The sequence below is a fragment of the Panthera leo genome, chromosome C1 (assembly GCF_018350215.1).
Source record: "Panthera leo isolate Ple1 chromosome C1, P.leo_Ple1_pat1.1, whole genome shotgun sequence".
Lineage (NCBI taxonomy): Eukaryota > Metazoa > Chordata > Mammalia > Carnivora > Felidae > Panthera > Panthera leo.
The window spans coordinates 182,614,964-182,637,450 of record NC_056686.1 but is presented as its reverse complement, the minus strand read 5'-3'; the positions used below and the strand labels follow the sequence as shown (position 1 = coordinate 182,637,450).

At 38.0% G+C, this 22,487-nt stretch overlaps 1 protein-coding gene across 4 annotated transcripts in view; it reads left to right on the top strand.

Moving 5' to 3' along the window:
• SF3B1 (splicing factor 3b subunit 1) overlaps positions 1 to 22,487 on the top strand; it is a 60,360-nt gene that overhangs the window by 12,361 nt on the left and 25,512 nt on the right. For all 4 annotated transcript variants that reach the window (XM_042949577.1, XM_042949579.1, XM_042949581.1 and 1 more), the window contains exons 2-5: positions 7,869 to 8,046; positions 20,054 to 20,220; positions 21,882 to 21,986; positions 22,365 to 22,479. In XM_042949577.1, the coding sequence (XP_042805511.1) occupies positions 8,019 to 8,046; positions 20,054 to 20,220; positions 21,882 to 21,986; positions 22,365 to 22,479 (415 nt within the window). In that variant the 5' untranslated portion in view covers positions 7,869 to 8,018. The remainder of the gene's footprint in view (positions 1 to 7,868; positions 8,047 to 20,053; positions 20,221 to 21,881; positions 21,987 to 22,364; positions 22,480 to 22,487) is intronic.

Genomic DNA, 22,487 nt, shown 5'->3' with positions numbered 1-22,487 from the left:
GACGGAGAATCCTCTAGGAAGAGGATAGAGTTGTGACAACCAAAATGTCTCTAGACATTGCCAAGTATCCCTGGAAGACAAAATCACTCCTAGCTGAGAACACTGTTTTAGGTACATAGTGGCCTGGGGCATGCCTGGACATCCCCTCCAAAGTAAAGGACAACTATTGCATCTTGTACCTCCTACCACTAAGAAGGAAGCACTATGCTTAATAAGTCTCTTTGAGTTCTGGGTGGCATCAAAAACTGTGGGCTTTGTACTGTAGCTATTGTTATTATTGCTATTGCCAACTTGTTGACTCTGGTACCTGCTGACTGTACAACACCTGTCATTGACCCAAGGGCCATAGTCTGCCCAAAATTCCTAACCCTCCTTCACAAATCCTATTTCTCTGGTCCTCATATACCACCTTCCTCTCCTCCTACCAATTTCTTAGTTTAGCTAGTAGCAACAGTCATCCTAAGGCGAATCATTAGTGACAATGTTTTCTGCTCTTATGTACATCTATCATGAAGAATCCAGTAGCAAAAACTATGTGGCTGCTGTCTCTGTATTAGCTAACAGAGGCAGTATAGAGCAGGAAAGTTTGGAAGATATTTTCATTCAACATTCATTCATTCATTCATTCAACAATGTAATACTGCCAGGCATCTGTGGTACCATCTCATCTCATGCCATTCTTCACTCCCTCCCCCTTACTTCACTCTGGACACAAACCCCAAGCTCATTCCGACCTTGGCATATTTGCACTTACTATGTCTGGAATACTCTTCTCCCCAGTCCTCATTCCATTATTTCATTTAAATATCTATTCAAATGTCATCCTCTCAGAGATCTTGCCTTTTCTGTTCATCCTATTCTTCCTTAAAAACATTTTTTTGTTGTTGTTGTTATTAAGTAATCTCTATGCCCAGTGTGGGGCTCAAACTTATGACCCTGAGATCAAGAGTAGCATGTTCCACTGACTGAGCCAGCTAGGTGCCCCCATCCTATCCTCCATCCTGCCCACTCTCCCTTAATTCTGCTTTTTCTTCATAGTGTTTGGCAGTACCTGAAATTATACAAACACACACACACACACACAGTTTTTAATCTCTGTCCCTCAAATAATGTAAGCTCCATGAGGACAGTGTCTTGTTCAACATTGTATTCCCAGCATCTAAAATAATCTCTGGTAATTATATTACTGGGTATTTACCCAAAGAATATGAAAACACCAATTCTAAAAGATATATGCACCCCTATGTTCATTGCAGCATTATTTACAATAGCCAAGATATGGAAGCAACCCAAATGTCCATCCCTTATCAATAGATGAATGGATAAAGAAGATATGGTGTATATATACAATGGAATATTACTGAGCCATAAAAAGAATGAAATATTGCCATTTTCAACATGGATAGATGTAAAGGGTATAATGCTAAATGAAATAAATCAGAGAAAGACAAATACCATATGAGCTCATTCATATATGTAATTTAAGAAACTAACAAAGAAAAAAGAGACAAAAAAACAGACTCTTAAATATAGAGAACAAACTGGCTACCAGAGGGAAGGTGGGTGGGTGATGGGTGAAATAGGTGAAGGGATTAAGAGTACAGTTATTGTGATGAGCACTGAGTAACGTATAGATTGTTGAATCACTGTATTGTGCACCTAAGACTAATATAACACTGTATGTTAATTATACTGGAATAAAAAAAAAAGGAACAAGTGATAGCTACACACAAGTTATAGAAGACTATAACTAGGATGATTCCATTTACATAAAAGTTAAAAAAAACAAGTATACTTGATTACATACATATGTAGTAAAAGTATAAAGAAGTACAAGGGAATAACTAACACAAAATTCAAAACATGGATTTTCAAGTATGACTGGTGGAGCTATAATTGATGCAAGGAACACTGGAGTCAACACACAAGAGACTGATAATATTGTTGAGTAATAGCAGCTGCATGGGAAATTGTACATACTCTTTGTGGATACAGTGTGCTCTGTAATTAAAAATGAAATGAAATGGGGGCGCCTGGGTGGCTCAGTCGGTTAAGTGTCCGACTTCAGCTCAGGTCATGATCTCACGGTCCGTGAGTTCGAGCCCCGCGTCGGGCTCTGGGCTGATGGCTCAGAGCCTGGAGCCTGCTTCCGATTCTGTGTCTCCCTCTCTCTCTGCCCCTCCCCCGTTCATGCTCTGTCTCTCTCTGTCTCAAAAATAAATTAAAAAAACGTTAAAAAAATAATTAAATAAATGAAATGAAATGAAAATAAAATGAAATAAAATAATGGCTGGTATAGACTAGGTCCTCATTAAATATTTATTGATAGGTCCTCAATAAATATTTTTTGAACGAATGAATGGTAAAATTTACCTTTGGCATTTATATCAATCAGGTTTTAACTGGAGAAACACCAGTAGGGAATACATATTAAGAGATTTACTGCAGGGAATTGGGTTTATGCAATTGTGGACACTGGCTAAGCAAGTCCAAAATCTGAAGGCAGACCATCAGTAAGGGCAGTCTGGAACTTTCTAGCAGAGGCTGAAGTTGCTATCCACAGGTAGATTTTCTTCTGCATCAGGGAAACCTAAGTTCTGCTGTTAAGGCCTTTCAACTGATTGAATTAGATCTACCCAGCTTATCTAGGACAGTCTCCTTAAAGTCAATTATTGTGGACTTTCAGCATATCTATAAAAGCCTTCATAGCAACCCCTTAGATTGGTATTTATTTGAATAATTAGGGACTGTAGCTTAGCCAAATTCACATATTAGAAGACATCACAGCATTCCAGGCACCTAATGCTTCTGTGCCACAATCCCTTAGCTGTTTGGGACACCTCCTCAGACTTGATTTATATGTGCTGTAACTAGATATTTCAGCATTATGAATCAAAAAGAGCTCTCAGTTGACCTTTAACTAGAAAAATAAACTAATTAATGAATTCACACTATTATGTGAAAATACTGCTTCTATTCTAGTGAGGCCTGGTATAGCTGGAAGGTAGAGAAATCTACCCTAGTTCAAGAAAATCAGTATTATTTAAAGAATGGGCCTTTAGAAGGTTGGAGCTGGAGATAGTTCTGGATTTAGGGTAGCTGTGGGGACTTGAGCAGCAGGAGTTTATGATCCCTCAGTCTTATGTCATTCAAGTGACATTTTCCTTTGATTCTTTCTGTTTCAATAGCAACCAGCAAGTTCCTTTCATACTTCCAGTTCAAATTTCCAAGAGAAGGAATCTTGGCCTAGCCAGTAACTTCTTTTTCTGTGGGTAGAATGTCCTGTATTCTAGGCCAGGTTCTAGGTAGCTGGCCAGGTACCTATCTCTTCCAGGAGAACAAGCCAGTGCTGTTTCCCTGAGCAGAGAATTTGGTCAGTTAAGTTGAAGCTAGACATGACAGGCACATTGACAGACATATTTAGAACATCGTCTCAAGGTTATCTTTTTTTTTTTTTTTTAAACGTTTATTTATTTTTGAGACAGAGAGAGACAGAGCATGAACGGGGGAGGGGCAGAGAGAGAGGGAGACAAAGAATCGGAAGCAGGCTCCAGGCTCTGAGCCATCAGCCCAGAGCCCGACGCGGGGCTCGAACTCACGGACCGCGAGATCGTGACCTGAGCTGAAGTCGGACGCTTAACCGACTGAGGCACCCAGGCGCCCCGGTTATCTTTTTTTTAACTGAGTTATGCGTTAAAATTTCAGAAATAAGACTCGGTAGTTTTGGGATTTTAGGCATAACTGAAAGGGAGATAGAAGTTTTTGGATTTTTGGCTTGGAGTAGGTAGAGTTTGATATTCCTTTGATATAGGAGACTTCTAGGAAACACTGCACATCAAGATTGTGGGCCATTTATCCATGAAAGTCCTTCTTTTACCTCAGAAAAAATGGGCTGGATAAACTGTCAGTGGTTTTCCTATAGCATAGAACTTCAAGGCCTTTATAGTTTTATCCCCAAAGGTAATTTGAGAAAATTACATCTAGCATTTAACATTCTGCAAAACTGTTACATCTTGTTTTTTGTCCAGAAAAAATATGTATGCTTGTTGCTTTGCGGTATTTTTTTTGAGACTCAGAAAAGCCAGCCTCCAAGTGCTCCTGATAAGAAAAGGAATGAGGGTGCCTGACTGGCTCAATCAGTAGAGCATGCAACTCTTGATCTCAGGGTCTTAAGTTCAAGCCCCACATTGGGTATAGAGCTTACCTGAAAAGAAAAGGAATAGGGGCACCTGGATGGCTCGGTTGGTTGACTGTCTGACTTTGGCTCAGGTCATGATCTCACAGTTGTGGGTTCGAGCCCCATGTTCAGCTTTGTGCTGACAGCGAGGAGCCTGCTTTGGATTCTGTCTCCTTCTCCCTCTTGCCCCTACCCCATATGTATGTGCATGCGTGTGTGCTCTCTCTCTCAAAAATAAACATTAAAAATTTTTTTAAATACTTAGAAAAGGAATTGATTTTCCTTTTAATTGGATGTCATCACTGTCAATTGTTTAGATTATAAAAGCTAGATCCCTTTTCTAACTTTTGGAAAAAAACTTCACCAGAAAAGGGCAGGAAATGTATTTTAAGTGATATCTGAGTATTATGTATTAATATTGAAAATGGAAAGTAAAAAGTACTTATTGAAAAATCTCTGTTACTTATTGTCTGAATGTCCAAGTCATTGTTTTATTAAAGAGTAATTAGTCCTTAGAAGAAGACTAAAAGAAGGGAATCTCCCTTGATACTTTGGCAAATTTTCTCATGTCTCACTATCCTATATATGCCTTTGCCCTACAAAAGTAACTGAATACCGGGGCGCCTGGGTGGCTCAGTCAGTTGAGCATCCAACTTAGGCTTAGGTCATGATCTCACGGTCTGTGAGTTCGAGCCCCACGTCGGGTTCTGTGCTGACAGCTCAGAGCCTAGAGACTGCTTTGGATTCTGTGTCTCCCTCTCTCTCTGCCCCTCCCCCACTCATGCTCTGTCTGTCTCAGAGATAATAAACATTAAAAAAAATTTTTTTTAAAAAGTAACCGAATACCTAGGAACCTAGAGAAATACGCATATAATGCAAACTGGCCAGCAGGTGCAGCTTCTATCTTGGAAAGACAAAGGACATGTGATACGTACCTTGTGTGTGTTTATAAAAATAATATGTGTTTTTGGCAGAATATCTGGAAAATACTAAAAATTTTTTTTATAATTCATAATTTCATCATTCATAAACATCCACTATTAACACTATAGTGAATTTCCTTTGCATGTATTTTTACGGGACAGTAATTTCCTTCTGTATACAAATTCATCTTTTTTTATAAAGTAGAGCCGAGAAATGCAATGTTTTTGTGATTCTTTTTGTCAACATGGATGTTTTTTAGATTGTTGATTATTGATGGATAATAACACCCTTCTGTAACTCCTTATTTCACATTCTTTTTGCCTTTCATTATTTAAAATTAAAAAAAACTTTTTTTAATTTTATTTTTGAGAGAGACAGAGCATGAGCGGGAGAGGGGCAGAGAGAGAGAGAGAGAGACAGAATCTGAAGCAGACTCCAGGCTCTGAGCTATCAGCACAGAGCCCCATGCAGGGCTCTAACTCACAAACCACAAGATCATGACCTAAGCTGAAGTGGGACGCTTAACTGACTGAGCCATCCAGGCACCCCTCCTTTAATTATTTTAAAACATGTTATTTTGTATATATAAAAGTATAATCTGTGTTTAGGTTATAAACCATGTAAGTAATATCTGTGGGCCCTCTACCAATCCAAGAACTAGAGTTTATTAATAATTTGTATAATAATCTACATGTTTTCTCTCATCCCCTTCTTCCCCCAACTATAACCTAAATTAAAACAATTAAAAATTGAAAATTTCATCTCATCAGATTGATTTTTTTCACTGATTTGTTACTGAAGTTTCTACTAAGTATTTGTGTTGTGAGTCTTATCACACAGCCAGGTAAACTGTTTTCTTTGTGAAGGCTCTAACCTTAATCCTTACCTGTTTTCTTAGGCTGCTTCCTGTACCAACTTCACTTCTAAGTTATGTTCTTTTCATTTCTAAAGTCCAAGGCTTGCATTGACACTTCAAAGTTATGCTAGTGTAATGATGCATAGAAAAAGACAGCCATAGGGGTGGCTGGGTGGCTCAGTCGGTTAAGCGTCCGACTTTGGCTCAGATCTGATCTCACGGTTTGTGGGTTTGAGCCCTGCATCGGACTCTGTGCTGACAACTTGGAGCCTGGAGTCTGCTTCGGATTCTGTGTCTCCTTCTCTCTCTGCCCCTCCCCAACTTGTGCTCTGTCTCTATCAAAAATGAATAAATGTAAAATAAATAAATAAATAAATAAATAAAAAAGAAAAAGCCATAAAATTAACAACTCAGGCAACAACAGATGTTGGTGAGGATGTGGAGAAAGGGGAACCCTCTTACATTGTTCATGGGAATGCAAACTGGTACAGCCACTCTGGAAAACAGTATGGAAGTTCCTCAAAAAATTAAAAATAGAACTACCCTTTGACCAGCAATTGCACTACTAGGTGTTTTTCCAAAGGATATAGGAGTGCTGATTTGAAGGGGCACATGCCCCCCAATGTTTATAGCAGCACTACCGACAATAGCCAAAGTATGGGAAAAGTCCAAATAGCCATTGACTGATGAATGAATAAAGAAGATATGGGACACACACACACACACACACACACACACACACACAATGGAATATTACTCGGCAATCAAAAAGAAGTCTTGCCATTTGCAACAATGTGGATGGAACTAGAGTGTATTATGCTAAGCGAAATAAGTCAGAGAAAGACAAATACATCATTTCATTTCACATATGTGAAATTTAAGATACAAAACAGAAGAACATAAGGGAATCAAAAATAATATAAAAAGAGAGAGGTCAACAAACTGTAAGAGACTCTTAAATACAGAGAACAAACTGAGGGTTGCTGGCAGGGTGTTGGGTGAGGGGATGGGCTAAAGGGATGAGGGGCATTAAGGAGGACACTTGTTGGGATGACACTTGTTATATGTGATGAATTACTAAATTCTGTTCCTGAAATTACTATTATACTATATGTTAACTAACTTGGATTTAAATTAAGATAATCACCCTTTACACAAAGAGTGAAAAACCAATATAATACCAACAATAGAACCTTTATGAGCTGTCAAAAAAAGAAAAAGAAAAAGCCATATTCTGATCTTTTAAAAGTTCCTGATTTCAGAATGACATTTAGGATTAAGAGAGGCATTTCATCAGTGTTAATGCTGATGATCAGTGGTTTTCTAAGAACCTATAAAGTTAAAAGGCTCTTAGGGTGGCAAAGTTCTTGTGTAATTTAGCAACTGTGTGACTTGCACAATTTATATATATCCCCGCCCTAGTTTTTCTCTTATTTCTTAAATGGGATTAGCAACAACTTGTCTACTTTACTAGGTTGTTTGTAAGGTAAATAGTGCTTGGAAATACAATGTTGTAAATGAAACTCCTACCCAGATGGTAATTTTATTTTTTTGAAGGAAAATCTTGAATTTCAGCACGTAGGATGTGACTGCTTATAGGACTGTTTCTACAGCTAACCACTGCAACAGCTGAGAGACAGATGCTAAGGAAAGCTTTTGTCTTGCACCAAGACACCTTCCGGTCTATTTGGAGAAAATAAATTGGAGGTCTGAGGTTTCTCCCAGCCATGAAATCCGTAGTGTTTCTTACTGTACACTGTTCTCGCGTAATCCACCTTCCTCCAGGGCAAACTTACTCCCTTAAAGACATTATGGGCCGCCAGACCATTTTCTCGGTCACCACGAAAACCGCCTCCGGCCCAACATTAGCTCCTCCCCCACCCCCACAATGCATCTCTCTGTTCCATCTAGGTGGCTACTCTGTCACGTGTCGCCCAACGGAGCGCGCTCGCGCTTGGCGCATGCGCAGAGAATATCCCCCAGCTATTTTTCTCCGTGGCAGCGGCGGCGAGCGGAAGTTCTTGGGAGCGCCAGTTCCGTCTGTGTGTTCGAGTGGACAAAATGGCGAAGATCGCCAAGACTCACGAAGGTAAGCCGTCTTTCCCTAGTTATGTGTCTTCTCTGCTGCCTAGCCAGCCAAGAGTCAGTTTTCCTAGGCTTTGTCTCGTCGTGTGGTTTCTTTTGTAGGGTGCCGAGCCCGCGCTTGGGGGCCTTGGTCGTCTTCTTCGCACAAGCGGCGCAGGCCACTGCCCCACGTAATGGCGTCCTACTTAAACACAGCCGGCAGGCGCTTTGTTCCGTGTTTGGGTCTTGCTCCTTCAGAGTTGCTTCTGTTTTCTGACCAAAAGGCCGCATTTAAACGGATCGCTAAGCAGTAGTCCAGGGCAAGGGATCGGGGAAAAGGGCGTGAAAGCAAAAAGTCTCCCTCGCCTCTCAGAACTATTGGCCGTTTGTGCAAATGAGTCTGGAGAGCACTGAAATACGGCAGCCGCTTTTTGGGCGACCCCCAAATCGAATTTAACCTAACCATTACTCTTAACTTTGGCTAATTTGTGTGTCTTCAGGCGTCAAAGATACTTTGGGTTTTTTGTACGAAGTGATTTGGGAATATTTGTGGTATATTGGTCTTTTTCTTTGGAGACTGGATTATTGGTGGAAGCGGGAAAAGCACATTTATATTAATGGCCAAAGCTTTCGAGGTAGTTGATCATTTTATGAAAGATGGAGAATATAAAGCTAGGAAAATGTTGAGAATAGGCTGGAGTCCTTTAGGGAATATCCAGAAATGGCAGGTAATAGGGTCACTTCAGAAAAGATGAGGCGTGGGAATTTGGGACTGCATTCCTTGGTTTCTAACGTGGAATCTGAAGTGTTTATCAAACACGAGGCTTCCAAGAGAATCGGTTATTTCACTCGTCGTTTCCAAGTGCCTGGCTCAGTATAGTGGAGTAACCAAGACTAAGGCCGTCAAAAGTTTTACAGTCTAGTAGGGAAACAGATGTGTGTATGTTTTCATCTTTTATGAGGCAAATGAATGCTTAAATAGAAATACAAGCAACATGTTCTGGGATCCTGGGTAATGGAGTGATTAATTTATGCTTAGGACTGTTTCATAGAGGAGGTGACGTGTCCCTGGTGTAAAAAAGTGCGTTTTAAATTAGGGGAGGACATTTGAGTGTGAGAGACATCTTGTAAGGAGGCAGGGAGACATGAAAGTTTGTTTGAGTAGTGGACTGTGGCAGGGAAAGAGGGTTCAAGGAGGGAAAAATGTCCATGGATCTGGAAAGGTTGGTTGGGACCAGAGCGTGAATGACATCAAATAGTTGTTACCCACCAGAACCGAAGTCCAGCTTTCTGCAACTTCTAAAACATGCTAATCAATTGGCAATGACTTTAAATATTCCTCTTATTGATGGTAGGTATTTAGGATTTATACACTGTTTTAACTCAGAAGTGTTTTTAGGCACTTTTTCTTTAAACTAACTCAGACATACTTTTTGCAAAATAATTAGAAAATGTAAAGATGGTGCTATTCTTGTTCCTTCAGGAGTAGGTTGTTCATTTGGGGCATTTTGTGGCTTTGTTTTTTGGTATCCTTATCATAAGATACTTTTAGACAGGAAAATGAAAATTCTGATCAGTTTTCCTGCATTTTTTGAAACCCAGTTAAAAGCTTTGATCTGCAGAAGATTGAAATTGATTGGCCAAATTTTTGTCATTTTATATGGGACTGTGCTGTGAATATGAAATAACTGATGCTGTAAAGAAAGTATGGGAGTGTTCAGGTAACATGAGAGCACTGTGTACAAGACATTTTCCATCACTGTATGACACTGAAGATGATAAATGTTTACTGGAAATACAATATTTACATAGTTTCTTACTCCCTTATGAATTTACCTTGACAACCGTAGTTCTTTATCGTGCATCTCTTTTCCCTTGATAAGTCATCTCTGATAATCTGGAGCAGAATTCTTGGTGGGGCTTTTGTTTTTGTTTTCATTTTGGTGCTACTGTAGCACTTTATAAATATTAGAATATTGGGTTAAGATTTTTTTCTTCTACTTTGATTGTTGTGTATAGGAAATGTACCTTCGTATCCCCATATCTAGTGCCTAATGGGTACTGAATATTAACATTTATTGAGAGATTATGCTGGAAATATTAAAAGTTTCACAGAAAGGGGTTACTTAAACTGACCTTTGATTGAGTAGGTTTGGATGCATCTGTTTGGCTGAGGTAGGTGGGAAGACTTAGTAACATATTAGAAATTTTCTGGGCTGAAAGGAAAAAATGTCAGGTAAGCATCAAATTCAAGAAGGCTTTAAACACTGATCTAGGTTTGACGTGGCTTTCCAGTGACTACAGTAGTGCCTCCTCCTTCTCCCAGGTAACAAGTTATTTCTGCACTTCAAGAAAGTCATTGGTTGCAGTGTGAGGAATGACAGTAAGAGCAACAATTCTTAGGCTAGTGAAGTAGTTGATAGAAGAACTTGACTTTGAGCCTCAGTGGGGTAATTTTTAAAAATGTGCAGAGTACTTGTTTTAGAATTGTCCATCATCATGTTGCTTTTTTATATAGATACTCTAACCTTTTTATCCCTCAATGTTGCTGGTAAAAACCTTATTTTATTGTAAGTTATAATTTATTTATTGTTTATTAAAAAAGATATTTTTAATGTTTATTTTTGAGAGAGGCAGAGTGTGAGCAGGGGAGGGGCAGAGATGGAGACACAGAATTTGAAGCAGGCTCCAGGCTCTGAGTGGTCAGCAAAGAGCCCAACGCAGGGCTCGAACCTATGAACTGTGAGATCATGACTGGAACCGAAGTGGGACTCTTAACCGACTGAGCCACCCAGGTGCCCCTGTAATTTATTTTTAAAGTAATGGCTGCATCAGTTTTTTTACTTGAATTTGGTGAGTTAAATAAAATTGTCTTCTTTTTTCTTTGTAAAGTTTATTTTGAGGGGTGCCTGGGTGGCTCAGTCGGTTAAGCGGCCGACTTCGGCACAGGTCATGATCTCGAGGTCCGTGAGTTCGAGCCCCGCCTCGGGCTCTGTGCTGACAGCTCAGAGCCTGGAGCCTGTTTCAGATTCTGTGTCTCCCTCTCTCTGACCCTCCCCTGTTCATGCTCTGTCTCTCCCTGTCTCAAAAATAAATAAAACGTTAAAAAAAGATAAAGTTTATTTTGAGAGATAGCTTGATCAGGGGAGGGACAGAGAGAGAGACTCTCAAGCAGGCTCCCGTACTGCTTGCGCAGAGCCCAGCATTGGGCTTGAACTCATGAACCACAAAATCATTACCTGAACTGAAATCAATCGGTGGACGCTTAACCGACTGAGCCACCCGGGCTCAGTGGTACTGTATTCGAGCTGAAGTAGGTTCTTTCCTGTGTGGTTCTTTTCACACAGCTATTAGTTCCCATCATTGAGCCAAACTGGTAACTTTTTTTTTTTCTTGCTGTGGTATTCCTTTTGAATATTTCTATTAGGGTCAGCCCTTAACATCCTTTTTAAGCAACCTGATTGTTTTTTATCCTGGTGGCTTGCATTTTCTATAAAAAGAGCTGGACTTGTTCAAATCAATAAAATCTTTTGGACCTTCCTGCATGTTGTGTCAAGGGTATACAGTTAATTAATGTGCATAATGTTGCTACCCAGCAGTTCCTATATTAAGTTTGGCAAACAATCTGTTCCCTCAGAAAGGGGAAAGTAGATTATCCTAAAATCTCACATATTGGCTTGTTTTGTCACTGTCCCTTAAGTGGATTTTTGGGGGACATCTCAGAGGTGAGTTTTTTCCCTCCTAAATTTTTGTATTCAGAATGTCCAGAATGGTCATCTTACTTTTCATTTACTGAGATTTTTATTTTTCTGTGTTCAGAATAGTTTTGGTTTTGTAGACTTCCAGTATGAATGTTGCTAGTAAAAATAAAAATGAAAACAAATTGCTTAAAGACTTTGAAAAAGATTTTTTTTCTGTATAATCATTTAAGAATTGATATAAGTAATGCTAATTAGGAATTAGTCATTTAGGAATTGATGTCTCTAGTGTTCAGTAAAATAATTTGTCACTATAATGCGTTTTCTTGTTTGGGGTTTGTTTAAGGAAAAGACTGAAAGCTGTGATACAGAATATACTTGGTGTTTTCTGGATCTCTTTTAGAGGTGTCACATGTGATAAATCCTTGCTCACTACTTGTTTCTGCTTTTTGGGAGAATAGGTAACATTTATGGACCAGACTAATGTGTCAGTAACATCCAAAGGCTGTATGTCTGTAACATAATGAACAGTGACTAGAATATTGCAAATCATCCAAATTAAAAATGAGGAATAAAAAGACACATCTGGGGCACCTGTGTGGCTTAGTTGGTTAAGCATCCAACTCTTGATTTCTGCTTAGGTCATGATCTCACAGCTTGTGAGATCAAGTCCCATGTCAGGCTCTCCACTGACAGCACAGATTCACTCTTTCTCCCTATCTCTATGCCCTACCCCCCACCTTCCGATAAATAAATAACTATTTAAAAAAAAAAAAAAAGACACCGCAAGCAGTAGAAAGTGCTACGTGCCAGATTTAGCAATAATCTGGGGCATGGAAAAAAGGCATAGAAGGGGAAACCAGTAGAGAGAATTGGTGGGGAGCAGTTAAACAGTTGTATCAGATGTGACCAGTGGTGGTTTATCTCCGAGTTTGATATTTAGGTCTTAGTTTAGATTATAAACAGTAGGCTAGATAATTAGGGCTTAGGTTAGATTATAAACAGTGGGCTAGATGTTGACTCTCTTTAAAAAGACCCCTAGTTCTGCATTACTCCTTGAACAATAGTCAAAGTCAACTCCCAGATAAAACATTTGATGTATTTATGTCAAAAATGTTTGCAACTTTAACATCACTTTTTTTTTTTATTGTAACAGTAATGTGATTTTTAAGAAAATGCAAAGTGGAAATCAATTTTAAATGAATTGAGGGGCACCTGGGTGGTTCAGTCCGTTAAGCGGCCGACTTCGGCTCAGGTCATGATCTCACGGTTCGTGAGTTTGAGCCCCGCATCGGGCTCTGTGCTGACAGCTCAGAGCCTGGAGCCTGTTTCAGATTCTGTGTCTCCCTCTGTCTCTGCCCCTCCCCTGTTCATGCTCTGTCTCTTTCTGTCTCAAAAATAAATAAACGTTAAAAAAAAAATTAAAAAAAAAATGAATTGATACCAAGTGAGCTGGCTCACAAATTTATTCATTAATACACAGTTAATTTATATGTCTTTTAGGGAAGGATTTGTTTGTTGATAGTTGAAAGCCTGCTTAAGATCCAGAAATCCCCTCCAAAAAGAGGGGAGTTTCACTTGAATAATGATATTTATTTTCTGTAGATCATTGGAACAAATTTAGTTTTGAAATGTATGTTTATATCTTAACATTTGTTAAGATTTTACATTATCGTCAGCAAAATAAATAAAGCCAGAAAAGAAAAGAAATGACAAGGTGGAGAAGAGTTGGACTTTTAAGGTTGAACATATTACATAGAAAAGCTAAAAAAAAAAAAAATCTGTTTACATCCAGCAAAGGATTCCATTTCAATGAAGAGAGAGTTTTTATTTTTCTGTTTCATGGGATCACAAGCCTTGGTTTCAAGGGGCTAGAAGAAAGAAGAACCAAAAATGAGGAAAAAGAAAAACTTCAGAAAAACACGCTTAAAATTTTTAAACTTTTTATTGAAAACTGCAAACATATACAGAAATAGAACAATGAAACAAATCCACATGTTGCACCCATCACCTAGCTTCAACAGTTATAAACATGAGTCCACTTTTGTTTAACCTGTATTCTGGTCTCTACCACCCTTCCCATTATTTTGAGGCAAATCCCAGACATAATTGTTTTATCCATACATTTTTCAGTGTGTTTCTCTAAAATGTAAGGACTTTGGGGGCGCCTGGGTGGTTGAGCGCCTGACTCTTGATTTCAGTTCAGGTCAGGATGTCACGGTTTGGTTTGTGGGATTGAGCACTGCCCAGCCCCGCCCCCCCCCCCCCCCCCACCCCACTTTGCACTGACAGCTTGGAGCCTACCTGAGATTCTCTCTCCCGCTCTCCGCCCCTCCCCCACTCACACAGGCTGTCTCATTCTCAAACTAAAAAAAAAAAAATTTAACAACTTTATTTTTAATGCTTATTTATTTTTTTGAGAGTGTGCAAATGAGCGTGTGTGCCTGAGTGCTGGCAGCATACAGCCCGACTTGTGGGGAGGGGGCCCAATCCCATGAACAGTGAGATCATGACCCGAGCCAAAATCAGAAGTCTGATGCTCGCCTGACTGAGCCACCCAGGCACCCTTAAAATGTAAAGGCTTTTAAAAAAATACCATTTTTGCACCTAAAATTAATATAACAAAATATATTTTTGTTTTATTTATTGCCTTATAAAACTTTTTTTTTTACAGTTTGTTTAAGTTCCGGATGAATCCCATACAGGGATTAGTCTTAAATCTTTATGTTCCTCCTCCATGTTTCTTTTTCCTTGCAATTTATTTGTTGCAGCGCCCTTACTTTGTAGTTTCCCATAGTCTGCAGGGAAAAGGAAAGAGGGCAGTGAAAACACCCATGACTGCCTCTAAGACTCTCCTCGCTGCTGCAGTTTAAGATGTCGGGAGGCCCACAAATAAGGGAGGTGCCAAGAAAATTATTGGATTTAGGAATGAACACAGTTCTGAAATCATACTTCAGGGTTAGGTTAGACTAGCCATGGCAAGGAAATCTTACAAAGGATTTGTAAAATCAGGTGCCTCTCCCACTATAATTCTAATGGCAATGAATGTACTCTCACAATTTTTCTAACAGGTTTACCTTCTACCTGAAGTAGTTTTGCATGAGTCCCTGTGATATTTGTATCTTAAAATGGGAACATCAGCTTAAGAAAAACCTCATTCTCAACTATTTACCCTCAGGGCTCCTCATTTAGTGAGGCTCTTTACAGACTGTGGTGTACAAGTCTAATGCTTAACTAGTACTTTGTTTTCTTGTCTAATAAGACTTTTTAGTTTTTATAAACCACTATCAGACTATGCCATCTATGGATTGAAGGACAATCCATAACTTCAGTTTTAGGATTCCAAATATGCTCTCATGATGGGGAATTCCTGCTTTGTTTTTAAGTTTTCAGCACCAGTAACGAAGATTTGTACTGTATATGGTCCCCCTCCTCTCACCTCTTCATAGATTTTACTGAAATAGGAGAAGGGTTGGGTGGGGAACAGAAGTGAAGCTTTAATCTGGAAAATCAGATAGTTTAGGAACCCACACTAGATATATCTGCCTCCTGATAACCTCCCCTTTTTTAACACCATTAAACTGGAATTAGCTTTTCTTCATTTTACTTGTTCTGTTAATTTCCTCCATGTCATCTCTCAAAATGATTCTTTCTCTGTTATACAGAATAGTTCAGTTCTCTTCTGTGCTCAGACTTGTGTAAGTAAATCCACTAAAAGGACTTTGTAAGTTTCTTTTATTTATTTTTTGAGAGAGAGGGAGAGATCACGAGCACGCAAGCCAGGGTGGGGCAGAGAGAGGGAGAGGGAAATCATAAGCAGGCTGCACTGTCAGCGCAGAGACATAGGCTTGAGCTCATGAACTGTAAAATTACGATCTGAGCCAAAACCAAGAGTCATATGCTTAACCACCTGAACCACCCAGACACCTCTGTAAGTTTCTTTTAAACACATACTGTTTTGGGGCGCCTGGGTGGCGCAGTCGGTTAAGCGTCCGACTTCAGCCAGGTCACGATCTCGCGGTCTGTGAGTTCGAGCCCCGCGTCAGGCTCTGGGCTGATGGCTCGGAGCCTGGAGCCTGTTTCCAATTCTGTGTCTCCCTCTCTCTCTGCCCCTCCCCCGTTCATGCTCTGTCTCTCTCTGTCCCAAAAATAAATAAAAAACGTTGAAAAAAAAAAAAAATTAAACACATACTGTTTTAAGACCTAGCAGACTAGATATTTATCTATAAGAGTAGGTATTTACCCAAGTGCTATTAAATCCTATATTAACATAAAAACCTGTATGTGAATGTTCTATAGCAGCCTTATTTGTAATCTTTAGACTGCAAGCAACCTGAATGCTGTAGTACATAGGAATACTACTTGATAATGAGAAATATTGATTAACATATCTTGAAGACTGGAATATTTAAGGGTTCAGATGGAGTAGAGTGCCAGCTCTTGGCAATTGTATGTGTGCCCATGAGGAGCTCCTAGTCTCTTGTCCAGTGACTAGCAGACCATATCCATTTTTCTTTATCTTCACATCTGAATGTCTCAACTACAGGGAGTCTGAATTGGAAAGGAATTAGGAATAGAGGATTTGTTCATGTTGGTTATAAATGAAGTAGGGAGAGATTAGCATAAACATTTCCTCCTTTCTCTGCTTCAAGTTTTTTATTTAACATTTTGGCCCTCTGGTTATTCTTTTTTGTATGCTGCCTCTTTTTTTTTTTTTTATTCCATTGTTGCTAACAAATCTTAGCATTTGTTGTCAGAAATGATCTATTTACTTACGTTCAGTCAATTAAAGTACAGGAATATCTGCATGCCAGTAGCTATAATTTTGTGTGCAACAACTTTGAAAATAAGAGACGATTTTGTCTTTCCCAGAGGTGCAAAATGTTTATAAAATTTTGGAAAAATTTTTAATGACTTCTGATTGAAAGTTACCTTTTAATTATGAAATAGTGTAACATTACAGAAAAGTACAGGAAAAATAATGAATATTGCTCAGATTTACCAGTTCTCAATATTTTGCCATATTTGTGCCATAGATTTTATTTATTTTGTAAACAAAATATCATATTCATAATAACTTGATTATACATTTTATAAATGTTTATAAGTGAAATGATACATTTGTTTGCTTGTAAATATTGAGTGTGTTCTATTTCATATTTTGGCACATAGTTTACTAAATAACTACTGAGATTTAATTCTGTCATTTATTTGCGTAACTGCTGAATGTTGGGGAATCTGTTGTCTTAATTTTGTGGATGTGATGCTTATGTAAATGTGCTGCAGTTTACAATGCATAAATAAAACTTACAAGGTATATAGAATTTTTATCCGCAATTTCAAGCAGATATAGTACCTGGTTTGCATGTACAACTAGTAGAAGTTTATTAATGAACTCCCTTCAGAATTAATTAACTACAGAGAGCTGCCTAGCCCCTAGGTGATTTTGTTACCACATTTTATTTAATAGGAATCCAGTCATAAAATACATAGAGTTTATACAAACACAAATTCAATATTTTGAGTATTTTTGTAATTAGAAAACTCTGTTGCTTATCCTTAAGTACATAAAATCAGTAGGTAAGATTGAATAGATGAAAATAGTTCCTGAATAAATGTATTATCCAAATACTGTACTAGCTGCTGTAAACTTCCAGAAGAATCCTTTCAAAGGAAAATAAAACCGTAATGTATAATGTGTGTGTGTGAAGGGGGGGAGGGTAAGCTGCCCAATATGTATGCTGTGATGTGGTTTTTATGAAACAACACCTCTTTATTGCTTTTTTGTTGTGTATGAGCTAGAAAAAAGTATAACATGTCCCAAATTGGAAATTTTAAAGTAAAGGTAGGCTGGAGCTGGAAGTCGAGGGCCATGTACAAGTTTTCTGGAGTGTTTGTTACTGATATAGAAACGTGGGTGCTCTCTCTCTTTTTTTCTTTTAAAGAAAAATGGAAGTATAAAATTGGGTTTATTCACAAAATATATATTGATGAAGAAACCTGGGCTCTGAAGTTGGTGGTTCCAACTTAATGGGTCTGAGGCATGGGAGTCAGTCCTTGTAAGAGGTGCCCCAGGTGACTTTAATGTAGGTTGTTAGTAGACTACGCTGATGCTGTAGAGGGGAGATTGCAGATTATTTGGCTGGCCTGATTCACCATTGTGTGTCCTGTCTGGATCCTGATGGCAGTAGCATTTGTGGTCCATGAAAAGAACTTGTTTACTTAAAGGTGATCCATGCATCTAGCGCTTTAAAAAATATATATATATATTTTTAATGTTCTTCTCAAACATTTAAGAAATGGAAATTTTTGGAAAGAAAAAAGAAAAGGCTTAATCTCTAGTCACCCTTTAGCCAGTCTTTTTAACCACTGAGGTTTCTTCTGTGCTCCAGGATAAAAAGTTTCAGGGGTGAGTGAGGGGAGCAAATGTGGATTTAAGACTTCTAAAAAATATATACTACTTCAAATAGAAACAGAAGTAGATTAGTAAAATAATAGTAAAATAAGCCACCCAGCTCACATGACAATGTTTCTATTTGTGATTACTCATGGTGGGGGCCTCTGGCCACCTGGGCTGCTGTAATGGTTTTGAGGGGAGAGATGCAGGAAAAAGCAGCAACTGTGGAGATGATAAGATGATAGTGCTGTGGATACACCATAAGAATTTTGAGATGTGGTTACAAACTGGAGCTGCTAAGTTCAGTGGTAAACCCTGTTCCATTATTTTGAGTTTCTGAGACTTGGTCCCACAGTTATATGGCCCAGCTGTACTTTGGACTAGATCATGTTATTATATTTTCTGCTTTAAACCATACCCTTCTTGAACAGTGGAGGTTTTTCTCCCTTTGCTGAGGGTGTGGAGTTGGGCATTTGAATCTTTTTCTTTTGGTCTTTGCAAACTAGTAAATGAGCTTTTTTAAAGTGCCTGGTGTCAAAGGGTTTTGATTCAGTTGAAGGTAATAAGCCTGCAAAAATTGAAACATCTATTTGTTAAGCCACAAAAGAAACCAGTAGCTGTAAAAAGTTTTGTTTCTTAAAACACCTAGGTATTCAGATTATTACAATAAAACATTAGTTTGGAATTTAAAGTTAGCTGGTATTAGGAAAGACCAGAAAAAAGTTTGGAAGGCTAGTCTATTTAAAAGAGACTACTACAACTCAGTGCCTTGCCAGGTTCTTGATGGAATCATGGATCAAAGAAGAGAACATCTAGAAAGGTTATTACTAGGATGATGATTTCTTGAGCCTGTTAATACTATTTTGATTATATGGGAGAATGTCTTAGACCTGTAAATACATGCTGAAATAGTAGGGGCTTTAAATGGTGTAGAAAAGTCATGTACATATATAATATTTGCTATATCTCATATATATGTAAACACTTGATGAAAATAGGTGAACACTGTGTAGATGTTCATTGTATGTTTTAATTTTTTTTTAGTCTTGAAAAATGTCAAAATTAAAAATAGGGAAGTTTGGGAATCTGTTGAGAACTTCATTCATCAAATGTCCATCTTCTAAATGTCAGACCAATGGATAGAAAGAACACAGTGCCTGGAGGGTGAGATGTGGCAAGAGTTAATTCATTGGTGGAGTGCTTAAGTGCTTCATGTTCATTATCTCATTTAATCCTTAAAAAAAACTTCAAGTTGTAGGAAACTGAGACACAGAGGTGAAATAACCTTAATTAGTAGAGAAAGCCTTTATTTGAAGGCATTTTGGTTCCAGAGCTCAGACTCTTAATCATGAAACTAATGTCATGGTAGTTGCAGGCAAACTGTGTAGGGCTCTGAATTCTAGGCTAAAGAATTTAGACTTTATCCTTTATTATTTTACTCCTAAGAGTGTAATCCTAGATGTTTAGGACATCACCTGGGAGCTTGTTAGGAATGCAGAAACTTGGGTCTGATCCAGGCCTACTGCATTTTGACAAAATCTAGAGACCATTTGTTGCACATTCTATGTAGTTTGAGACCCACACTCCATAGTACTGTTGTGTTTGCATTTCTGGTATTGTTGAGTTTAAATTATCTTGAATATTGTTCTTAGTCCCTAAACAACATTGACAGTATTATTTTTTCATTTGGGAAAAGGTTTGGAATTCAACAATAACTTATACTTTGGTAACCCATTCTTAAGGTAAGAGTGGTTTGTGGTTGATGAAATGGTAAGCATATCTTCTGTATACGAGTATTGTCTGTTAGTTCTAACTCGTTATGTATTATAATTATTTTAAAGTTTATGTATTTAGAAGACTACTTTGATAATTTCTACTAGAGAACTGCATTGTGTTGGGTCTGTTTGGAAAATTAAGAAAATCTTAATTTCTTACAGATATTGAAGCACAGATTCGAGAAATTCAAGGCAAGAAGGCAGCTCTTGATGAAGCTCAAGGAGTGGGCCTTGATTCTACAGGTTATTATGACCAGGAAATTTATGGTGGAAGTGACAGCCGCTTTGCTGGATATGTGACATCAATTGCTGCAACTGAACTTGAAGATGTGAGTTACCAAGTGTACAAGAGTCAAGTATTTTTTAACAAAGAGCAAGAAATATAAAGGGATTTTCTATTTTAATCCTCTCATTTAATCTGGGAAGATTTGGGGCATTGGGAAATCTTTCTTTTGAAGGATAAAACTATTAGGTGTCCTTCCTCTGTAAGATCCAGAAACTTCTAGAAGTGATCAGTTCTCAATCTTTATGTTAAAACTAGTTTATCTAGTAAAGGACCTGCAAATCATTAACCATTGTAAAATAAATCCCTATTGTGACCTATTGAGCTCTAGAGTAGCCAGTGTGAGTCAACTTTCTTGTAGATAGCCATCTGTCCTTGCCACTTTTGACTTCAGACTTATGCTTGATGCTGTGTGTTTTTTCCCTTTGGTGTCTTAATATGAATGGAATGATGCTAATGGACTTTCTCATTTACTCTGGAGGATGACTACCCACTTCTCATTTTGAAATATGACCTTCAAAATGTTTTTATATATTCCACAGAGCTTATTTTGTCAGGCCATGCCAAACATCCATATTTGGTGAAATAGTCATTTTTGTGTGATTCAGTAGCAAACATTTTATGTTATAGATTATCAAACTTGTTTTTATGAAATTCAAGCCACATTTTTAGTTGGCACTTTTTTCTTTTAAGAAAAATTTAATAAAAGTTCCAAAGGTACAATTTCCAGAGACTAGTCAGGCTTCTGTTAGCATTATTAGACCTTCATGATAAAACACAGTGATGGCTATATGTTCCCAGAAGCTGAGGAAATTGTGATTTCATTTTTGACTAAAATAAATGAGGTGTTAAGATCTTGGGAGTTAATACACTGTTGCACTTCTTACAGTAGTAAAGTAAGAATATCACTTTGGTCTGTTTAAACATACTACTAAGGAAACAAATACATTTAAAATTAATTACATTTTATTTGTGTTAAATCATGTTTAAAAAAAAATGAGTGGAAAAAAAACAAGGAGGGGCTCCTAGCTGGCTCAAGTAGAACATGCAGCTCTTGATCTTGGGGTGGTAAGTTTGAGCCCCACGTTGGGTGTAGCGATTACTTAAAAGTAAAATCATTAAAAAAAAATGAAGGAAACTGGAGAGTTTTAAATAAGCTGTTTGCAGTTTCCAAATTTGAAAAACAAATTTCATTATGCTTTTTGTGAGAAAATAAAATGCTCAGGTTTTTCAATTCCATACCTGCTTTATTTCAGTTAACTTCCACAGAAAGCATTCCTGGTTTAATATTTTTAAAAGAGTAAAAAATTTCTTTAAAATAGGTTTAAGAGTTGAAAGAAGACCTAAGTATTTACAAGTTTTATGAACAAAGGTTTAGACATCACTTTATCAGTAAGTTGGGTTGTTTTGTTTTTTAACATTGAGAGAAAGTGACTGCTCACACTTGCAAGGAGAGGGGGAGGGGCAGAGAGAGAGGGAGAATCCCGAGCAGGCTCCTCACCTTCAGTGCATAGCCAGATGTAGGGCTTGAAGCCATTAACCATGAGACCGTGACCCAAGCCGAAACCAAGATTCAGACACTCAACTGATTGAGCCACCCAGGTGCCCCTGTCAGTAAGTGTTTTGATGCCATGTTGAATTTGCATGTTCTTTCTCATTTTTAAGTTCTGACATTTTTGTGGTTTTCCGGGGGGCATTTCATTGCAGGATGACGATGACTACTCATCATCTACAAGTTTGCTTGGTCAGAAGAAGCCAGGATATCATGCCCCTGTGGCATTGCTTAATGATATACCACAATCAACAGAACAGGTGATTCTTTTCTTTTTCTTCTTCCTCTATTTAAAATTAAAATCAGAGTTTATTCATAAGGAAAACAATGTCTCAACTCCCATGGAAGCCCACGTATTTTAGAAACAAGTTATTAGAATGTCTTGATTAGAAATAGTACCTAGCTTGTTTTATGAAGGTAATCATTTCATGGAAGAACTATGCAGATGTGGACTTGTTTATTGTCTCATTTCCATATGTCATTTTTTCACGTTAACATCCGTAAAATATATTTCTTTTATTAGTAGGCATTTATTTAACATTTTTACATGTTTTATATATAACATTCTGGGTTTTGTTTAGGATACTCTTTTTGGTATTTAATAAAGTGGGTATTAAATGAGACATACCTCTTTTCAGTATGATCCATTTGCTGAGCACCGACCTCCAAAGATTGCTGACCGGGAAGATGAATACAAAAAGCACAGGCGGACCATGATAATATCCCCAGAGCGTCTTGATCCTTTTGCAGATGGTAATTCT